Raw genomic sequence first — 19,898 nt, 5'->3', positions numbered from 1 at the left:
ACGAAGCATTATTCTCTGAAGTTCTTTTTTATAAACACTTGACACAAAGTGATAATAATATAGAAATAATATATTAAGTCAACTGTTTCCTAATGACTTACTACATATTATATAAGCATGACTTATACATATAGACTCGTGCAGCATAACATGCAGCTGTTCAATTAAATTTCATGTCTATAGTGCTAAAATGACAACATCAGTTCGATTCCATGGCAAACACATCTGTTGCACACTGCACTCCGACACAGCTGCTCAAATCTTGTGTAGCGTTATTGCGCAGACGTCAAATTGTGATAGCATGGAAACATTACACATTGTGTCTGGATCATCCAGACACTATAAACTGTCAACATGCTTAGTTGGTATGGTTTTACATACGCTCGGATTGACCCATTAATTACTGTTATCTCTGAAACACCCATCTTCCTATTGATTGTTATATCAAATGTGTTTAAATGAAGTTTATAAGTGTGATCACACGTACGCGCAGACAAGAAGGAATAAATGTTAAATAGCAACCTTTGATTTTTAAAGTGCTCCAGAACATATATACTAATAAAGACGTGATAATTTGCGGCATTTCTCAACCCAAAAATTAAGTCAAAACAATAAAGCCAAAAAATGCACTTCCTCTCACTGCCACTTGAGGTGAGCTCCAAAAGTGATTCAGCCCCCATAGACTCTCATGTTAAAACTAGAGATGGACCGATCCGATATTACGTATCGGTCCGATACTGACCTAAATTATTGGATCGGATATCGGAGACAAATAAAAAAATGTAATCCGATCCATTAAATATCACAAAAGCACTTCACAAAACTTGCGACATGGTGTAACTCAGCTCATAACTTTAGCAGTATGCGTCACGTGATAGAGCGGCTGTGGCGTGCGAGACCTGTCGGCGGTCTGGTTGAGCATTTGGAGCCTCGCTACCAACCTGGCATTTCATCTCCGAGAAAGTTATCCCAGAGAGAAGTAAAGCAAGTGTGTAAGTTCATCTCTGAATGATTGTAAAGCATTCCCACGTTAAGCTTATGACTGCCTCTCATTCTCTCCCCCTCCCTCTCCTGCTGCTACTTCAATCATGAAAATGATCAATGATCAGCTGATCGGCTTTTCTGTCACGAGTCCCGTCTCATGTTAGTTTATCGCCCACTTTGCGCCAGAAAGAGGAAACCAGCGGATAAACAACAGCAGCACGTTTAAGCTTGATAAGCTGTTGTTAGAATTTATTTAATATTACTTTCTACACCAGGATCCTTTTCTACGTAGCTGACGGCTGGTAACTGTGCAGGGGCGGGTCTAGCAAAGCTTTGCCAGGGGGGCAGGTAGGGCATTAACAGGGAAAGGGGGCACAAAGAAATACTTATCTTTCTTATTCTCATTTAAAATGTCTAGCTTTTAATAAATAATTATCTGAATCTTACATGTATAGAAGTCCATTACTGAATATAGTAACTATTAAGTCTAATATATACCCTAGTAAGCTATAGTATGTTTTCCTTTGGGAAGGTACCATCTGTGCAGTCTGCAATTATGTTGAAGAAAAATGTTGAATCTATTTAATTATTGTAGAAAAAAATAATTGATTTCTGTGCATTTTTTTTTTTACAAGAGCATTAAATTAAAGTTGATTACGTCGATTAAGCATCACAAGGTGGAGGGTGGGGGGTGCTTCCCTTTTTTTTTTTGCTGGGAGTTGACAACCCTATTAGTTAGGTTGTTTAATATTTCTGCTAAGGACTCTTTAAAATACCAGAATAGGGAGGATGGAGTAGGTTTAAGTTTATTAGATTGAGCAGTGTTGCTGAACTATGAAATATTTTGGGAGCAGTGTATTTTTTGCATACAGGTATAACAGAATAGCTTTAGTGTTTTGTTTTTTTAAAACTTGAGTATGAACTTATACAAAATCCAGCAAGATATTAAAAAACAGTTTTATTGATTAAAAAACACACTATATCAGATTCATATCGGTATCGGCAGATATCCAAATTTATGATATCGGTATCGGTATTGGACACAAAAAAGTGGTATCGTGCCATCTCTAGTTAAACTGTCCAACCTTCCATTATTAAAAAGCCTTTGTACACCCTAATACAAATGGTTTTTCATATGATAGTTTCAAGCTGCATAGCATCTATAGGGTGGGTACATTCTTATACAGCATAATGGATCTATTTGGATACTGGAGTTTGGGGTGCAGATGTTTTGGTCATGTCCCGTTATAGGCGTCTGCCAGGCTTCACCTCAGCTAATATCAGAAGCTGAACTACTCGTCTCCACTCTGTTTGCGATGCTCGTGCTTTCTGGAGCATTTTAATGAAATGCCGTGCGGTGCAGACCATCCAAGAAGTCTGTGCTTCAGTTTTAGTAGCATTTGCTAACTATGTTTGCTAGCATTCACTGACAACTTAGCACTCCACCCACTTGTCCAAATATGGTCACTTCTGGTTCTGAGAAAAATGACTTCATTGCAGCGGCCCTGAACTTGTGGCTATATCCTTCCACAGACATAAAGTCAATGGGAGTTCATTGCTAAAAGATAAATCTGTAAATAACCAAGAAGAAAGGAGTGCAAAAAACACAGCCTGAGGTTTGAGGTGTCAATTCTCCTTTGCAGTACATCTGACAGCATAAGCTCACAAAGCATGTTACCTCCAGCAAGATGGTAAACCAAGTAAAACACTGAAACTGTCAGGTGATTCTCTCTCAGCAGTCAAGAGCATCCTGACATTCAGCTGTGCTGAATCTCTGCGATCTGGAGGGAATTTCTATTACAGCTGTAAGACTATCATCCTCTCCACAAAGACCATCTCTGCTTTACCTTTTTACATCAGCAAAACATCATAATTACAGGATCGGCTCCGAGTGTGTACTCTGTGTACTCTGACTTTCTCATTTTCAATTAAAATTCATTGCACTGATTTGCAGCGCTAATGTGGTATTATGCACTTCCACTAAACACAGGTGTTAACTGGGCTAATAGATGCTGAAAGAAGTATTTAGATGGCATATGTATGATGAATTTACAGTCACGTTTCATAAATCTTAATTATAAGGAGCAACAAAGTAAGTTCTCTGTAACTTTTTTAATCATGTTGAGAGATATAAAATGTTAAATATTCCAAATGGGAATTATCATTTTAAAAAACATGATTTTAGCATTTTATTCTCTAGTGTTTGATAAGGTTTGTTTATTCATCTACAGATTACACTCGGGTACACATGGACACTCACACCAGCCCTTAGGAACCTTGGCAGCTTCTATAGAAAAGAAACACTGTGTGAGCTTTAGCATCAAAGGAGATAAGAGAAAAACAAGAAAAAATGCATTTCAACATATATTCTTGTTATTATACTTTTTTCGAGCAGTGGCCTTTGTAGCAGGAAAACACATTGATCATAATGAACAGCACTGTGATATGGACTCATTATAAGATTTGTCAATTGCAATGTTAGGTCACCTCTGCACGCACAGCCAGGAAGAGTGTAGGCTTTTGTAAAGGCAAAGAAAAGGGAAAAAGGATCAGTTTGTTGTCGCCTTTAAAGAGAAACTGTTCGCTATGCACCATTTCAATTTCAAGAGCATGAGTGGGCAACACAAGGTCTCCTCTGAAGCTGGATTCTGCTATGAATGCAGACAGAGAAAAAAAAGCAGCTGCTTATCAAATGCAACCGGCGTGCATTTAAAAACCAGAGCCTCCATCCATCGCCTGTTTCGCCAGCTATCCCTACCGCCCTGTCTCCATGTTATATCAGGCTCGGTCAATTAACTTGACCGGCCGTCTCATCTGCTTCTCTCAGTCAATGTGCTTTGCTCTTAGAAAACACCTTTTTCATCTTTCAGACACATTCCTGTGGTTTACAGATTGCCAGGGATTCAATTTGAGCCACAGAAATGTCCCGTGCAATTCTCAAGCTGATCAGCGAGTGAGATGGGACCGCAGCCTCTTGGCTGCCTTGCAATAGCTGCAAGAATCACCCTTGTCAATCTGAATTGCTACGTTGGGGAAGAGGTTTCAAAGGAAGAGCGTAATATATAAACACCACGACCAGAGACTGAATGTTTGTGCCAGAGAGCAAATCTGCACTCGGAGGGTATCTGCTAAATCTCTAAAGCTGAACTTTTTCAGATATCCCAAAGTAATTTTAACTCCTTGCTCCTGCTTAATACACTCTGTGTGCTGCATAAATTACATTTGCTTCAACAACTTCCACAAATGTCCAGACAAAATCTGAACTGTAAGTGTGCTCCACCTCGCAGCTCAGCCTTTAAGCCACGCTTCAATGCTCTCCTAATAGTGTGCAGAGCTCTTCTCTCTCGTACACCCATCACTTCCATCACCGTCATTCACATCAAAGTGTCAATCACATCACAGGGGCAGTGGGGCAGCTGCAGTACTGTCGCCAGCAGCAGCAGAAAAGTGAGTGCACTGACGAGAAATGGCATTGTGTTAAAAAAATACATGTGCTGTATCACAAAGGCGCACATAGAGGCATTTGTAACAAGTCAAGGCCAAGGCTTGCAGGTTTTGGGTTTAATAACGAGTTTCATTATGACAAGGCTAACAAATCTTTAATGAAATCTTTTATTGCTATAAAATCTCACACTCTATGGCACTACTGTATCAGACATGTTAGGCAACCCAGCTGAACTGAACCAGTTTCTGAAATGATGCCTTTATTTCTGAACTATCAGGAAATGATTAAGTAAGTGAACATACAGAGACATACTCAGTGATTCAAGACATTCAAGTCATTCCCGCTCAAGGCCATTCTTTTCCCGTTGCTGGGACTCATTAATTATGTTGTCCTAATTTCTCACACTTTTACACTACTTGCCCTGTCATTTGGCTGATAAATACACACTTAAGCTGAAACATAAATCAGTTAAAAAGATCATGTAAAGACAAAAAACAAATCGACAGTTTGGTCCATTTGTCTTTTAAGTTGGAAACAATGATTTTAGTTGAGTTAGCCTACACTGTAGGAGTCAAATGAACTGTCTTTAAGATTAGAAGCAGAGGGAAATATTGCTCTTACATACGTTTACAGGATTTAGTTAAAGCATCAATGCCAGTAAGCTAAAACAAAGAGCCAATCCACTTAGCAGGCTTGTCACAGAGCGAAAGAGCTAGCTTGCGGTATGCTAACCTTCCCGCTAAGTTGAGAAGGGTCTGGCTGCAGCCACTGTGGAGATCCACAGTAGGTGGAAACACGTGATACAGTGGAAACCGCGAAAGTGGATCGTAAAGGCTGGGACAGAGACTTTCATATAGATGTCGCATGGCTGAGAGCGGCTGGCCCGGGTTCGAATCCGACCCATGGCCTTTTGCTGCATGTGCTACCCGCTCTCACTCCCACAGCTTTCCTGTCACTCTTCACTCTGCCATTTCAAATAATGCCTTAAAACGGCCAAAATACCCAACATGGAACCCTAACCATACAATTTGTTCCTCTCCCAACAAGAAAGCTTTAAAAACCATCAATATTTGTAATATTTTTAATGTCTTTCTTTTATTATTCAATGTCACTGTATCGCTCGCTTTTTTCTTTTTTAAGTTAATTTTCTATTTTTTTCTCCCTTTTAATCTTTATTTGTTTAATTGTACATACTCTCCCACTTTATTATTATTTTGCACTACAATTGTACAATGTCTCCTCCATGTATTATGTTTGTTGTCATTGTTCCTTTTGAAATAAAGCTGGAGGGGGAAAAAAAGCATACTGTGGAGCTCCACAGTGGCTGCAGCCAGGTGCTCTTGCCTAAGGTTGTGGTGTGACTTTGGGAAGGCGCGCTACACTTCTGGGAACTGTGACTGTGAGGTGATGTCACATTATTTTAGCAGGAATCTTCCGCTGATGCACAGATGCTTTCGATGCTCTTAGTTTTTTCAGCTTAATGTAGAGAGTAGCTTACAGATCACTTTGGAATTTTAGTCTTTAAAGACTTTAACGTTCATCTTAACTCGATACTGTGGCTTAAACTGATGAATTTCTACTGTTTCCTTGCTTGCCATTAAAGACAATTACGCAATGGGTCAATTAAAAAAAACAAAAACCCAGAGCATTTTAATGCATGAATCAGTTGATAATTTCACCATCAATATAAAAGGAAGAAACTGTGAACAATCAGCTACCTGTATGAGATCCTCAGTACTCTGTGCTGTGTATAAATTTACCCACTTTCTGCAAAGTCAGAGGGTCACAAATTGAGTGGGAACCGTGCATGATTCAAAACTAAAGGATTGTAGGAGTAATACTCTCAGGTTCTCCTGAGAGTACTTATTAAATAAAGTGTCTGTTCTTAAGGGCCTCGCAAGCTTGGCTGACAATATCCCGCATTATCTGCAAAATGTATATATTTTGTGAAGAGGGAGCTTGCCTGCAGGAAGACAGAGTACTCAAGAGACTGAGTTTACACCATATGACTTCAGACTGAAAGAAATAAGGACTTATTTGTGTGGGGCTCACTTGGGATTTTGCTCGTAGAAAGACAGAGGGACTAGGAACCTAGTTTGCTTATGAGCATGTGCAGCTTGATGACAAGTAAACGCCGTTCAGCGGAGCGTGACAACGTCCCCCCTTCCTGATCACTCCCAGGCACGTACCCGAAGGATCGCTTAGCCCACACAGCAGCTTCGGTTATGTTTGTTGTTTCGATGTGTCTTTCATGCTTCCTCTCAGCAGGATGTGCTAAGTAACAGGTCTGAAAGCACACAGATTAGACTCCACTCGCATTAAATTTGGATGTTCACAACCTGATTTGGAAGCTCACACTGTAATTGCAGCATTACGCAGGAAGAGTCTGGCCAAGACACCGGGTGCATGTGAGTAAAATAAACAGAAAGAAACAGACATGGATACAGATTAAGGAGAATAAAAGCACATGAAACAGAGAACTGGCTGTGTACAAATATCAAATGTGACCGAATCAACTTAAAAAGATGTCATATTAAAGGGTAAGTCGCTCATGGACACACTCATGACTCAAGTGTGTAGGATGATGTAAACCTATCATGTATAATGTATAACTAGTAATTCGAGGCATATATTTATTGGACTCGATTTTTACACAAATATTTTATAATAAGGAAACCAGTTAAAACTAATAATTAGATTATTCCTGACCTGCTGTCCATCTACACCAAGCGGTGCACGACTAAAGCCAGGAAGATTATGATGGACCTCTCTCATCCCAACAATGGACTCTTCTCACTGTTGAGGTCTGGGAAGCGCTTCCGGTCCCTTAAGGCCAAAACAGAGAGAATGGGGAGGAGCTTCTTCCCCCAGGCTATTCGGTCTTTGAACCAGGTGTAGGACTGTAGGCTGGACTCACACTCTGTTTATTTGCACATTCTTTTACTCTAAATTTCTAAGTTAAAATCTGTAAATTTTGTTGTAATCTGTAAATCTGTCAATTCTTACTGTCATTTAATGGTCGGGCATTGCACAGCAATAAGCATTTCACCACATGTCGTACTGTGTATGGTTGTGTATGTGACAAATAAAATTTGAATTTGATTTGATTTGAACAGCGATGCGATCGATATTAATTAATTTCCGATCTATGGGTATCAGCATTTACAGCGACTCGTAAACCAAAAAAGAGAAGGCATCGGAGAAACGCCATTCAATTCTGCTATGCGAGCTGCTGTTGCATCATTTTCCACCAGAGGGCACTGTCTAACTCTCTGTTAGCACCAACAACTAGCTGATCTGAGCAGGCTCAAGCAAAGGGTAAATGAGTAAATAAATAAATATACCTGACAAAATTTAGGAAAAACTGTGCATATTTAGTATCTGAAAGAACACTAAACACATCAGCCAATATATCGGAATATCTAATTTTTAAATCATCAAAGATCAGCATTGGTTTTAAAATCCTGTATCAGGTTCTACTAATAATCATCTGGATTTTGTTAAAACATCTGTGACTTTATTTGCTCCAAAAACACATTAGTGTACAGAACACAAGTTCTCAAACAACAGCTCATAAACTGTACTATTATATTTCTTGATAAAAAAAATCTATTTCAACAAGTTTTATACATTTCTCTTGTCAACAAACAGAAATAAAGGCATTTGTAGGTTAATTACTTGGCGAACCTTAAAGTGACTATTTGGAAGACGCGCTGTTATACCTGTGAAACAGTTGAGCCACTGCCTCGACTTCACTGTCAGATAGAAGCCAAGAAAACATCTATAAAAACTGCATTTTTAACAGTGTTACATAAGAAATTGATTGAAGTTTTTTAAGGCATCTGAAGATACAGCGTGTACACCTGAAAACATGTTAGTAAGGGTCAAGTGAAGAATGGAAACTAGAGACATGACAGTGAGAAATGGTGGAAATAAGCTTTAAAAACATTCGGTTTAATTAACGAAAGCACAAACGTAAAGGTTATTTTCAAGTTTCTTACTTCCCTTCTTCAGGATTCTTTTAAGCAATGTTTGTTTCATTGTAGCTCTTATCATGTTTTAGGATTCATACTTGTGATTTTTCACTTGGTGATTAAAAGTGGAGGATTGGGGTGGGGGGTCTGGGTGACCTGCACTCTGTCACATTTAAAAAACAAACATTTACCTTGAAAGAAATGTGACAATAACTCACTCTTATTGAGTAATATGTCTAAAGTGACTGTTGTAGTTTATTACTGTCTTATTAAATGTTGTTGTGTCATCTCCTTCGTCTTCCTCCCTTTGGGGGGTCATCACAGCAGATCATCTGCCTTCATCTCACCCTGCCCATAGCACACTGGTCTACTTTCTTACCCGACTGTTCCGCTTCTTCTTTGCTAATCTCTTACCTTGAATGCTTTTCTGTACTTCCTCATTTCACCACTAAGTCTCCTTTTCCTCCTTCCTCTGTCAGGACGATACACCAAACATCTTCTTCTCAGTTTTCCTCACTACTCCAGCTGTACTGTCACAGCTATCTGGTATCTCCCCCTCCACCCAGATCCTTCTTCAGCTTCCACCACTTAATTCCTGTGTCTTGATTTCCAAAGTCATTCTGCAGATTACCATCCAATGCTTCTAAGCTACATTCGGACACCACTGTACAGTATAATATCCCTTTCAGCTTGCACCTTCTGCATAAGATGTAATCCACTCAGGTGCACGTTTCTCCACTCTTATATGTCACCCAATGTTTCCCCTTCTTCTTAAAAAAATGTCTTCACCATACTTTTTGCAAAAACCACTACTATCCTCCATTCTTCTACTCTCTACACCATACCTACCCAACAGCTCCTCATCGCCTCTGTTCGCCTCACCTACACGTCCACTCAAGTCTGCTCCAAAAACAGAAACAGTCATCATAGTGTCCCAGGTCAACTTTGGCACAGAAACAAACATGTTTACAGTTTTCTGCAAAAATGGCTCTGCGGCTAATTTCCCCTTCATAACAGCTGTGATCTTTTTCTGAATTTATCAATTTGTCAAGGCTTAAAGTCAAGAGCACAGAGCGATGCTGCTGGAAGCTGTTTGATACGGTTTGATTTGATTCAAGTCACTGAACTGGACTTTTTTACCACATTTGTATTGTTTACTCTGTTGCTGCACAGTTAGTAGGTATGTGTAATTAGCAGGTAATAGCTACTACAATTTGTATGCTTGTTCTCTAATCAATTCTCCTGCACTCAGTTGGCTTTAATGCTTTAAGAGCTTTATTTTGAAAGTTTCTAGTTTCTGAAACTATGCTTGTGTGGCTAAAATGCAATCTTGACCAAACTTGACGCAATTGGGATTGAGGAATATTAAAAGTGTTAACATGTTGCTAAACTTTACTCCAAAATAGGTCATTGTGTGCAGTTTAGAGCGGTTATAATGACTGACCTGATGGTGTATTTTGTGCTATTCTTTTCTTATGAAAGCAGATTTTCTTTGAATTTGATTTTATATTTTTTCTCTAATTGTACCTGGAAAATTCTCAGAGTCTGGCCAGTCAGTCGGTATTTTTCTCTGGATACAAAATGTTATAGCAGTTTGTCCAATACCAAAAGGTTGATTCTGTTCATCTGGACATAGCGTTTTTTGTGGGAGAAATGTTTCGTCAACCTTACAGGTTTCCCCAACCTTACAAACAGTACATTTGCACAATGACTGAAACTAGCCCACTGAATGAAAAGTGAGCTGTGAGGTCAGTTCCTTGATCATAGAATGCTACATCCACATGAACAGACTCAACATTTTGGGATCTATCTACCTGGATGATTGAGCATGCATCAAGACAGTTTGGTGATATAATAGCTGTAATCTAACGCCACTGTTGAAAGTTTTAGCTTTTAGCAAAATTACTGGACAAAGTCATTGAGATTCATTATCAGGGGACCATGAATTTGGGTTTAAAAGTTCATGTCATACAAGCTGTGATATTTCATTCAGGATCAAAGTTGGGGACCAATTAAAGAGACAGCCATTACTGTCCCTGAGGCTGCACTGCGAGCAAATGCATTCCAAAGGTTTATGACTGATAAATCATTTAATTTTAAAACCTTTAGTGCACTTTCAAGAACAGGCTTTTATACTTAGGACTTAATATGTTGCAAGCCAACAAAACAGGATTGTAAAAAACAGATGAGCCGTATTGCCCTCTAACCACACCAGTTTTCCCTTCTTCACGGTTCCTTTTAACGTGGCATATCTGTTCTAAATGACATGTCTGATGAGCCGGTTGTGAATGTTTTCCATCTACTACTCGTCTCACAACTCCACGCAGTGTCGACAGTCCTCAAATGTCTGAAAATGAGCAAACGGTAAAGGCTCGGTGGTGTCAAGAGAACCGGCAGAGACGTGACTTTGGTAAAACAGATCTGGGGGTCTGCGGTAAACTGGGTGTTGCTACGGCTATGGGAACGCATGCACAAATAGATTCTCTCAACACCTCCGGAGATGGTGTGAGACTGTCAGCTGAGACAGCATATGTGAGTGAGCTTCTCACAACTCTTCAAAGAGTGTCACGTGATCGACTCCTCATTAATTGGTGACAAAATCTTATGATGCGTTACTTTTCTGTTTGTATGAGAGGAAAAAAAAGGCACGCTGCGTCGTCTCTACGGGGTTTCATTTCATAATTTACCTGCTTCTGTTTGCTTTTATTAGGTACGTTCCCACAGGGCTTGTCCTATGTCTCTGCAAGCTCAAAAGCAAACGTCTGAGGCTGACAGGCAATATGTCAGCCCGACTCCCTCTGAGTGACAGACCAAGGTACTTAATGCCTGACATTTCATAATGTAAATAATGCTGTGGTGGTGCATGTCTTACATCCATCTGAGCAATATGCCACCAGTCCCAAAGTGACTCTGCTCTTTACCTGTAACCTTTTTTCATAGAATTTCAATGCTGCTCCTGCCAGTACCAAGAACACAGTCAGTATTTGATCAGTTAGATCTGCCGCTCTCTATCTGTATTACTTGTAGATGTCAGTTGAAAACAGTTGGCAGTTTGAACAGTGATGTAGAAACACTGTAGTACTTAACCATTTCACTGGCCCTTATGGTGCCTCAAATGAGCTTTTATTATAAAGGCCACTCTTGTGATTTAAATCATTCTTTTCAACTCTGTGATCTAATCTACAAATATTCCCCAAACGAATAAAGTAAATGTACAAATAATGAAACACTCAAAAATATTAAGGAAAACGGGTGAAAAATTGAGTAGAGCTGAAAGTGGTGCAGGGCTACAAAAGGAGGCAATGGGGGATTGATAAGAATGTAGCGATTTCAGTTCCATAATCAATATTATATTATCACTTATCATTTGATTCCTTATTGGTTCTCACTGGGTTCTCATCAGCTTCCCTTTGAGAGTCTCCATCATCTTTAAGCATCACATCAAAGACTTTATATTAATGCAAATTAACTGTATGCTCTGTGGGTAGATGTGTGTGTGAATGTGGGGGTTATTTGCCCACTTTGTTGTGATCAGTGTCGTGGTTGTTACTCAAAAAGCTAATTATTACACATAATACACAAATACTTAATTACTCCAAGGAGAAAGTAGTGCCTTATACTACTCGTTACATTACTTTCATGTTACACTGTAAAATGATCTGAAACACAGTGTCTCGTAATTACATAATTACCATTTAACAATGTAAACCTACAGGCTACGGCTCCACACACCAACACAAATCTCTATCCTTGTAAGAACACATATGATCTTTCTCTTAGCAGAACACAAAGATGATGAAAACCAGCGCAAAGAGAGTTTTTACAGAAACAGAGGCTGCAGCCTAACTGCTCATCAGTTTGTTACCTGTTAAAGTTCAGGGTCTGGCTGCTGAGCGGAGGTCAGCGTTCACTCAAGGTTCTTGGCTAGCCTAGCATTAGCATGCTGTCTGGCTAGCTTAGCATTAGTGTACTGTCTGCACAGGTGCTTGAAAAGAGCGAAATTATGTTAGCAACTTAACGCAGATGCTTCTGTCCTGGTTGCAGTTTTTACTTTACCATCGCCCTGTCGTGTTTTTGTGCAATCAATAGAAAAGTTATGTCCATATCCACACTGTAGACTGCGCTGCTATTTCCTCCTCCAACATATGAACTGAAATCAGCTGATTGTTGCGCCAGTACAACGACCGATAAGCAGCTCAAAGGGCAGGCAGACTAATAATTCCAAGAAATTGGACTACTGGCAATGGTTCTCTACAACAACCAGTTCTCAGTTCTTCTTTTTTAAGGGGATAATTTCCATCAATTAAGGTTGGCTGTTTCATGGGTAGGACCACAGACTTGTCAGTGATGATACAGCCTGCAGACTGGAAGCCTGGTATCATTAAATGTGGCAGGTTTTACCACTACACTACTGCTGAACTGTTTTGTGGTTTTTTTTAATCATCGTATGCTATAAATGACCCACTAACCCTATAACCGTAACCTTAATAACCACAATAATAACCTTTATACTTGTCATTCAACACCATAAAGAATATATAAATTAAAATGCAGAGGCACACAGAATGTATTTTAAGTACACAATATGCCAAGTCTGTAAAATCACATGGGGAGGGATAAACTGTTCAAAAGTTTTGGCTGAATCCACTCTGAGCTCTATGTAGACCTTATGTTACGGCCCTAGCAGGGCCTCCTACTGAAGGTGCCTGTGTGGGCGTGTCCTACAATCTCTTCTGCCTGAGGTGCCACCTTTCTCTTTTACACAGCTGACTCACATCAGTAATTAAAAGTATTTAAGCCCAGGGAAAGGTGAGCTCTGGGCCAGAGTGCCATGTGAATGGTTACAGCTAGTGAGCTGTGTGTTTGTAGCTACTGAGGTGTGTGTTTGTGTGGTTGTAGCTAGTGAGCTGCTCTTTTTTGACTTACTTTTTACTTTATTGACCAACGCTTGAGTTTTGTTTGTTTCCTTAAATGGTGATAGTGGCTTTTCCGTCTCTTTTAGTTGAGCTACTTTAATAAAACTCTTTAATTTAACCCTTTTGCCTCCTTGTCTCCTTTTTCTGACCCGGACACTTTTTGTTACTTCCCCCTCACCGCCTAGACCCCTTAGGGGAACGTAACAACTTAAAACAACCAAATGCATCTGCTCACGGTTCCCAAGAGGAAGAGAATACGTCAAAGCTCAAGACGCAAGTCTTCACTAATCTATTTAGTGAACTAAAAGCAAACACTACAACATTAAAAATCAATCCTGTAGCAGACGGCAAGACAATGAAGAGTCAGAAAGTAATCAAGTTGAAATGAAACGGGGGTGTTTTTACAGTTATAAAGGAAAGACCCAAATTGGAGGAGCTCAGGTCAAAGTTTGGAGTTACAAAACTAGATTTCCTTCATTCCTCACAGATATTTTGTTTTGCATATTTAACCTTCATCTGTTTTAGGTTTATTTTTTAATTCTCACAAGTGCCAGTTTAATTTGATCCTGCATATATGTCGGTTTGGAGACGTAGATCATAGCAGCCGTTAAACTGTAAGATGGTAATCCTAAATTTCTAACATGTTCAGGATTTTTTGTTCTCGTTCATTATACAAACTTAAAGCTAATCCGACAGCCAAATTTGTTGTGTTGAAATGATCGAATGCTGATGGAGCAGTGGGAAAAAAAAATGTTTGTCCTGTCCTCTACTGTTAGCGCTTAGCTCAAATTTAATGCTGAATCAACACTTACAGTATGGCAGTTACATTTTTTATGTTTTACTGGAAATGAATGAGAAAGACTTTTAATTCACAGCCTCCTTCACCTGTTTGATTGCACTACTTATGAATGACACATATGAGTATTGACGGATTCTCAGTGACACAGTCTTTAGATCTTGCCATGCCATTACTACAGCGCAGTGCTGTCCACCTACACAGCTCAACACAGCAAGTTCACAGCAGCTCTCTGTGCTGTCAAATGTCTTTCTGGAGAGTGCAAGGAAGTAAAAGAGACAGACACAAAGGAAAAGGATTGACAAGCACAAAAAAAGAGAAAAGTCCAACAGAATGACAAATCATGCCCTTGATAAACACTGGGGCCATTCTCTGGGAGAGGGAGAAGTTTTAGAGGTTAAACTTTGGGCATGTGACCAAAAAACTTGAGTCCTGGATTTTTATTGAAGCTGGAGATAAGTGTATGATAAAAGTACAAATCATGGGCGTGACGTAGAATACACGTGTCCAGACTGCCTTTTTATTATTTTCATTTTGATGCCGGGTGTATTTTTATACATTGCAAGCGTGTTTTCCTTTGTTTATTGTTTGAGGCTAACGTGACTCCTGTGGCCAATGTTTTATGAGTCATAATTACAACCTCCAATCCAGCCTGATATACAAGCTTTCAGTAATCTGGGACATCTGAGGGATGAGCAAAAATGCCTTAAAGGTTAAATATTAAGAGCATCAGAGCCCTTATCTGTATCCCTTTCACTTTGGCTCTGTGGCATGCCGTTGACTCATCTGTTTATTTATAAAGTGGCTCCGATTGTAAAGACCAAGCACGTCTGTTCCTGCTTATAGCAACAACTCGACATATTTAATGCAGGATGTTCTCGAGTTCGTCGTCTGCATCGGCTGAAAGAATAGGGGCAAATTGTTTCACAGTCACACAAGTCTATTCACATCACAAAACCAAATAGGGCTGCTAAATAATAATGACTGTTTGGTTTTTGAGGGTGAACGCAAGTTGGTGGAAGCAGAGCAGCAGAAATGAAAAATAGGAGGAAAAAATCCAAACCGTTTCTGACATTCTCAAGATTTTTTCCTCCCTCGTCTCCACTGTACGGTCATTTTGTGTCATGAGCTACACTAGTTTGTCAAGCCCACAGAAACACCTGAGGCACAGGATGGGATTTCAGTCCAAAGCAAAGTGCAGGCCATGGGAGCCAGTGATACGTGTTTGACTGTAATTGGTTTGGTTACAGACAGGCCTAAGTGGTGTGGGTGTAACACTGAGCTGTGCAGTGTGGAGCAGTTGGACTTGGACATTTGGAATTGAGAGGGGGGAAAAGACTTTCTATGTTTTATTGCCTTCCAGTCGAGGCTAATTATGTTTTGACTCTGAAGAAGAACAAGCAGCCTTGTCGAGATATCAGTGCTCACAGCAGATGAATATATTTGAACTGTGCTCTAGTGATTTTTTTCATTAAGCTTCCCAAAGTCTCTCTTCGCATCTCGTGATGTTAATTAAAGTTTCAAGCAATTATTTAAAAAAACATTTATGCTAAGATAAAGCATGCTTTGTATAGGTTTTGATTCGTGCGTAGATTCGAGCCAAGACAAAATGTTGAGCTCTTTTCCTCCTCCTACACCAGCTGTTTGTTCCCTCTACAGAGGGAGCAAAAATGCTGCATAAAAGGCAGCTTCCGATAAAATGTGGACGACACGGCAAGGAATGACACATCCACTGCCAGCTAATGTCCGAGTAGACTCACACCACATACACATTTATACTCCAGATACTCTGAGTGTTGGGATCCAGCATCGTCAGCTGGACCCTAACGCTAATTCTAGTCCAATTACATTCATTCGCCATTAAGTGAATGGCTTAAAATTCCACGAGTGCGACAAGTGTGAACCTGCTCTAAGAGCTGAACCGAGGCAAAGGACACGTTTGACATCGTCATCACCTGGACAACGGCCACGATGTGGAAACACCCACAAAATTAAGACACACTTTTCATCCTGGTGACACATCAAAAGAAAAGCCAAAGTGTGTCTCTTACCAAAGTTTCAATACCAAAAGCAGTGCAGAAATTATAAGCCAATGTTTCCATTAGGATGTCATAAAAAATAATAACCTTGTAAAAATATGTCTTCAGTCATTATTCCAGAAAAACATCAAAAATCCAATAACTATGTGAGTGTTTTGGTTTCCTTCACATTAGTGTAAAAAGGAATATTTTGGAATCAAGAGACATTATAATGCTTTCTCATGAATAATTTAAAAAAATGCAACCCTAAAAATGTTACAGTTGCAGCTGTGAAATTCCGAGCTGACATCAACATCCGAAATCATTTTGATCAGTAATCTTTTTTTCTGGTCTAGAGGAGGTTTCTCTCTTTTTGTGGTAACTGGTTTCACTTTAAATTGATGTTATGGTTAAAAAACAGAGAAATGTTCATAATAATCATAAAAAAGTATGTAAACTTTGAGGTATTAATACCACTATCTGTAAATATTTTGCCCATGCAAGAAAAGCAGGCCAATACCAACATTTTAGTGCAAATCCTAAAAGAACTGCATTTAAGGAATTCCACTTTTTCTATGCAATCATTTGTTGTTTTTTTAATCACACAAAATAAATAGTCTCTAACACTGTCCAGCTAAACTCAGCCCCACTGCTAACCCTCAAAACCTGCGAGGTGTCCTAGCCCTATGCTATCAAAATATGTCATTTTTGTTTTTGCAACTGTTGTCTCATGTGAGGCAAAGAGGAGACAGGAAAAAATACAATATTCTGATTGAGACACTTTAAAAAATATGTATTTAATTTAGATCTTGGAATGGGGTCTAACCATAAACACACTTTTTACTCTGGATACCCCAAAACATCTGACACCTTATTTGAGATTTGACACAGAAGTTTCGCTGGTCATGTGCTCTGTAAATATGCTCCATCCTCATATTAAACTTGGAGAAGTGAAGCAATAATTAAGCAGCCTGTTACAGGTGCACTTGCAGTTTCTTCCTCCTGCCTCATGAGGAACTCCAGCCGTGACCTGCAACACCGTCAAACCTAATCTCCTCAGTCCTGCCATTAAAAGAAAGGGCCCACGAGCAAATGCAACTGTCGACTTTGCAGTTCCTTTTACTGGCGTGTCTCAGGAAACCTGTCAGCAGTAGAGAAAAGAGGGAGGCTCAAGTTGCTTCACCTCTCCCACAACCTGCTGCACTACCTAAAAATCCTGCCCTCTGGCCACAGATGCTCAAAACGAACAGCTTTATCCCGACATCAGTTGAGTTGCTCAGACTGCAGAAGTTCCTGAGATAAAGCCCCTGGACTCCCACCCCAACCCATCTCTGTACCTTCTTCAAGGGGTCATTCTTTGCCCACCAGACCAAAACCACGTGCACATTTAGGCCTGATATGAGATTCAAATACCATGAGTTAAAAGATTCCTGTGGAAATGATGGGCTAGGACTCCTGACTTGTGTTCTATAAATTTCAAATCCTTCATTTAAACCATGAAATGCGTGGAAATGTGTAGATTATTACATTTGTGGACCTGACAGTTTAATTAAGAAGTGGGGATCTGTACTCTCTCTCTCTCTCTCTCACACACACACACACACACACACACACACACACACACACACACTTTAAGCAGCGGAGACTCGGTTGGTTGTCCTGAGGCCGGTGTGCCCACCTGATGGCGGCCAGCCTAAGCGCACACTTGTCTCTGCTGTGATTTCGTGCATATGACCAGTGATGCTTTAAGCTGACACAGTGAATCACTTACGCTGCTGTTCTGCCCGGACCAGTGCACCATAGCCTGGTTGTGAGACGAATCTCCGGTCAAAGCGAACGTCGAACTGTTAAGTTTTAGCTCCTCCTGCCTCGGACCGGCGGCTCTCCGCTCCTCTCCGCTCCAGCGCAATTCAGAGCGCGTCACTCTGCGCCCAGCCACCGTGCCCGTGGCCTCTCCCCGGTCCTGATTCTGGGCCGAACGGGGGGATCCGACTTTGTCCCCGTGGCTGTTCCTCCTGGCGCGCCTCCTCACACCTTCGACACGGCCGTTCTTCTTCTGGCCACTCGCCGACACGTTGGAAACTTTCATCTGCGTAAACTCGCTCTGGCCGAGTTCGCCTTTTGCGCGCAGATCTCGTGTATTCCGTTTGAGGGTCGTCTCCGGGTATTCCACCCGAGCTCGAGCGCATTCAGCGGACCCAGCTGCGCAACTGAGCCGCGGAGTTTCCGCACTCGCGGCCCCGAATCTCCGCTCCCTGTTCCCAAAAACTTGTCCCCTGAACCCTGTTGCGGACTCGCTCGTGTGAAATTTCAGCAGTAATTCCTGTCCGAGCCACTTACTTCCAGGCTGGCATGAGCGGCAAGTTATCTCAGCCTCGCCGGTGTGAAGGAAGCAGGGCACCGCGAAAAGCAAAAACCAAAACGCGCGGTGCCACTTTGGGCAAAATATGACCTCCCCGTTCATCGCGGGCGGTGCGCAGGATGCCGTGGGTGCTGGAAGTCCTTTCCCCCTCGACTGTCCTCTCTTGATTTTCGAGGTGTAAACTGGCGCTCGGCTCTGGAAGAGGAACTGCTGCAAGTTGTGGCGTTGCCCAAATGCAGTGTTGTAAAAAGTGCGGCTGAGCCTAAGTGGTCCAAGTTGAAGGATTTGATCAAATGAAGCCGCGCGCGCATGGGGGAGGAGCTGAGAGATCCAGACTGAGAGATGGAAGGATAATGTTGCGACTGTCTTTCTCCATATTTGTTATTTGCCACCATATGGCAGCCTATAATTAAAGCAGTCAGTGATACAGTCATTTTGTTCTGCTGCTCTTTTATTTCTCCTCACAGCCACATTTTTAGAGGAAGCTGCTGCAGCTTGTTTTTTTCCTCCTCTCTCCTGTTGCTGATTTTATCACCAACCTCCCTCCGGGGAAGCACATTTCTTAATTTAGCAAATGAAACTGAGTTATTTTACCTGTGATGAACTTGTTTGGATCGGGCCCTTTCGGGTCTCAGCGGGAGCTTCGGGTAATTGGAACGTATTAATATGTTTCCAATTAAGCGCACTGTCACGGATGACATATTCCATGACTTATTAAACAGCAATAAAGAATTTAGCAGCCCACACGGGAACATGAGATTTTTACACTTTACATCTCTTCATACATCTCTCACCCCTCCAGGATGTGTTTGCGTTTACTGTGCGCACCAGTCCAGCTGCGGAGAAGCTGTGGAGGCACCTGCGAGGCTCAGTGTGGACTGAGTCATGAGTATTTAAATGCTCTGGGAGACATTGGGTATGGTTTAGTGTCAGGCAACAGGGGGCGAGTGGGACAAGGCTGGACATTCATTTCTATCTGACCCTGCAGGTCTCTGTGCCTAATAACTGAAGGATGAGCACTTAGTAGTACAAAGGCGTATACAAATGGCCACAGACTACTACAACAGCTGGCTGCTTTCTATTTTGCAGCCATTAGGGAATAAAATGGACAGATTGTGCCTGGAGAGGTGATTATTTTACCACAAGGAAAAATATCTAAAGGCGACAGATTAAAGTGTAAAGGCTCATTGAAGTATTGCCAAACAACACTCCTGTGTAGAGAAACGCTTCCTCCCAACATATTTGCGTCACGTGCTTTGAAAAAGCTGCTGAATATAAACTCACTGGGTTTGAAAAGAGTCTTCTGTTGATAAGGACCCATCTGGGGCGATAACAGTGCAGTGCTGCTCATTCAGAGCCACCTTCACTGTTTCCTGAGAGCAAATCATCTCATTTCTCCAAGC

General features: G+C 40.9%; 1 protein-coding gene across 5 annotated transcripts in view; it reads right to left on the bottom strand.

The window, feature by feature from the left end:
* The window catches only part of sorcs1 (sortilin-related VPS10 domain containing receptor 1), a 185,280-nt gene extending 166,583 nt beyond the window's left edge, over positions 1-18,697 (bottom strand). For all 5 annotated transcript variants that reach the window (XR_010094074.1, XR_010094075.1, XM_063477026.1 and 2 more), the window contains exon 1: positions 17,905-18,697. Coding sequence is in view for 3 of the 5 variants with exons in the window: in XM_063477026.1 (XP_063333096.1) it covers positions 17,905-18,597 (693 nt within the window). In the remaining 2 variants the exon portion in view is untranslated. The remainder of the gene's footprint in view (positions 1-17,904) is intronic.
* Positions 18,698-19,898: the final 1,201 nt, after the last annotated feature.

The sequence above is a fragment of the Pelmatolapia mariae genome, linkage group LG6 (assembly GCF_036321145.2).
Source record: "Pelmatolapia mariae isolate MD_Pm_ZW linkage group LG6, Pm_UMD_F_2, whole genome shotgun sequence".
NCBI classification, from domain to species: Eukaryota; Metazoa; Chordata; class Actinopteri; order Cichliformes; family Cichlidae; genus Pelmatolapia; species Pelmatolapia mariae.
Note: the sequence above shows the minus strand (reverse complement) of the source record. Positions and strands in the feature narration are given on the sequence as shown.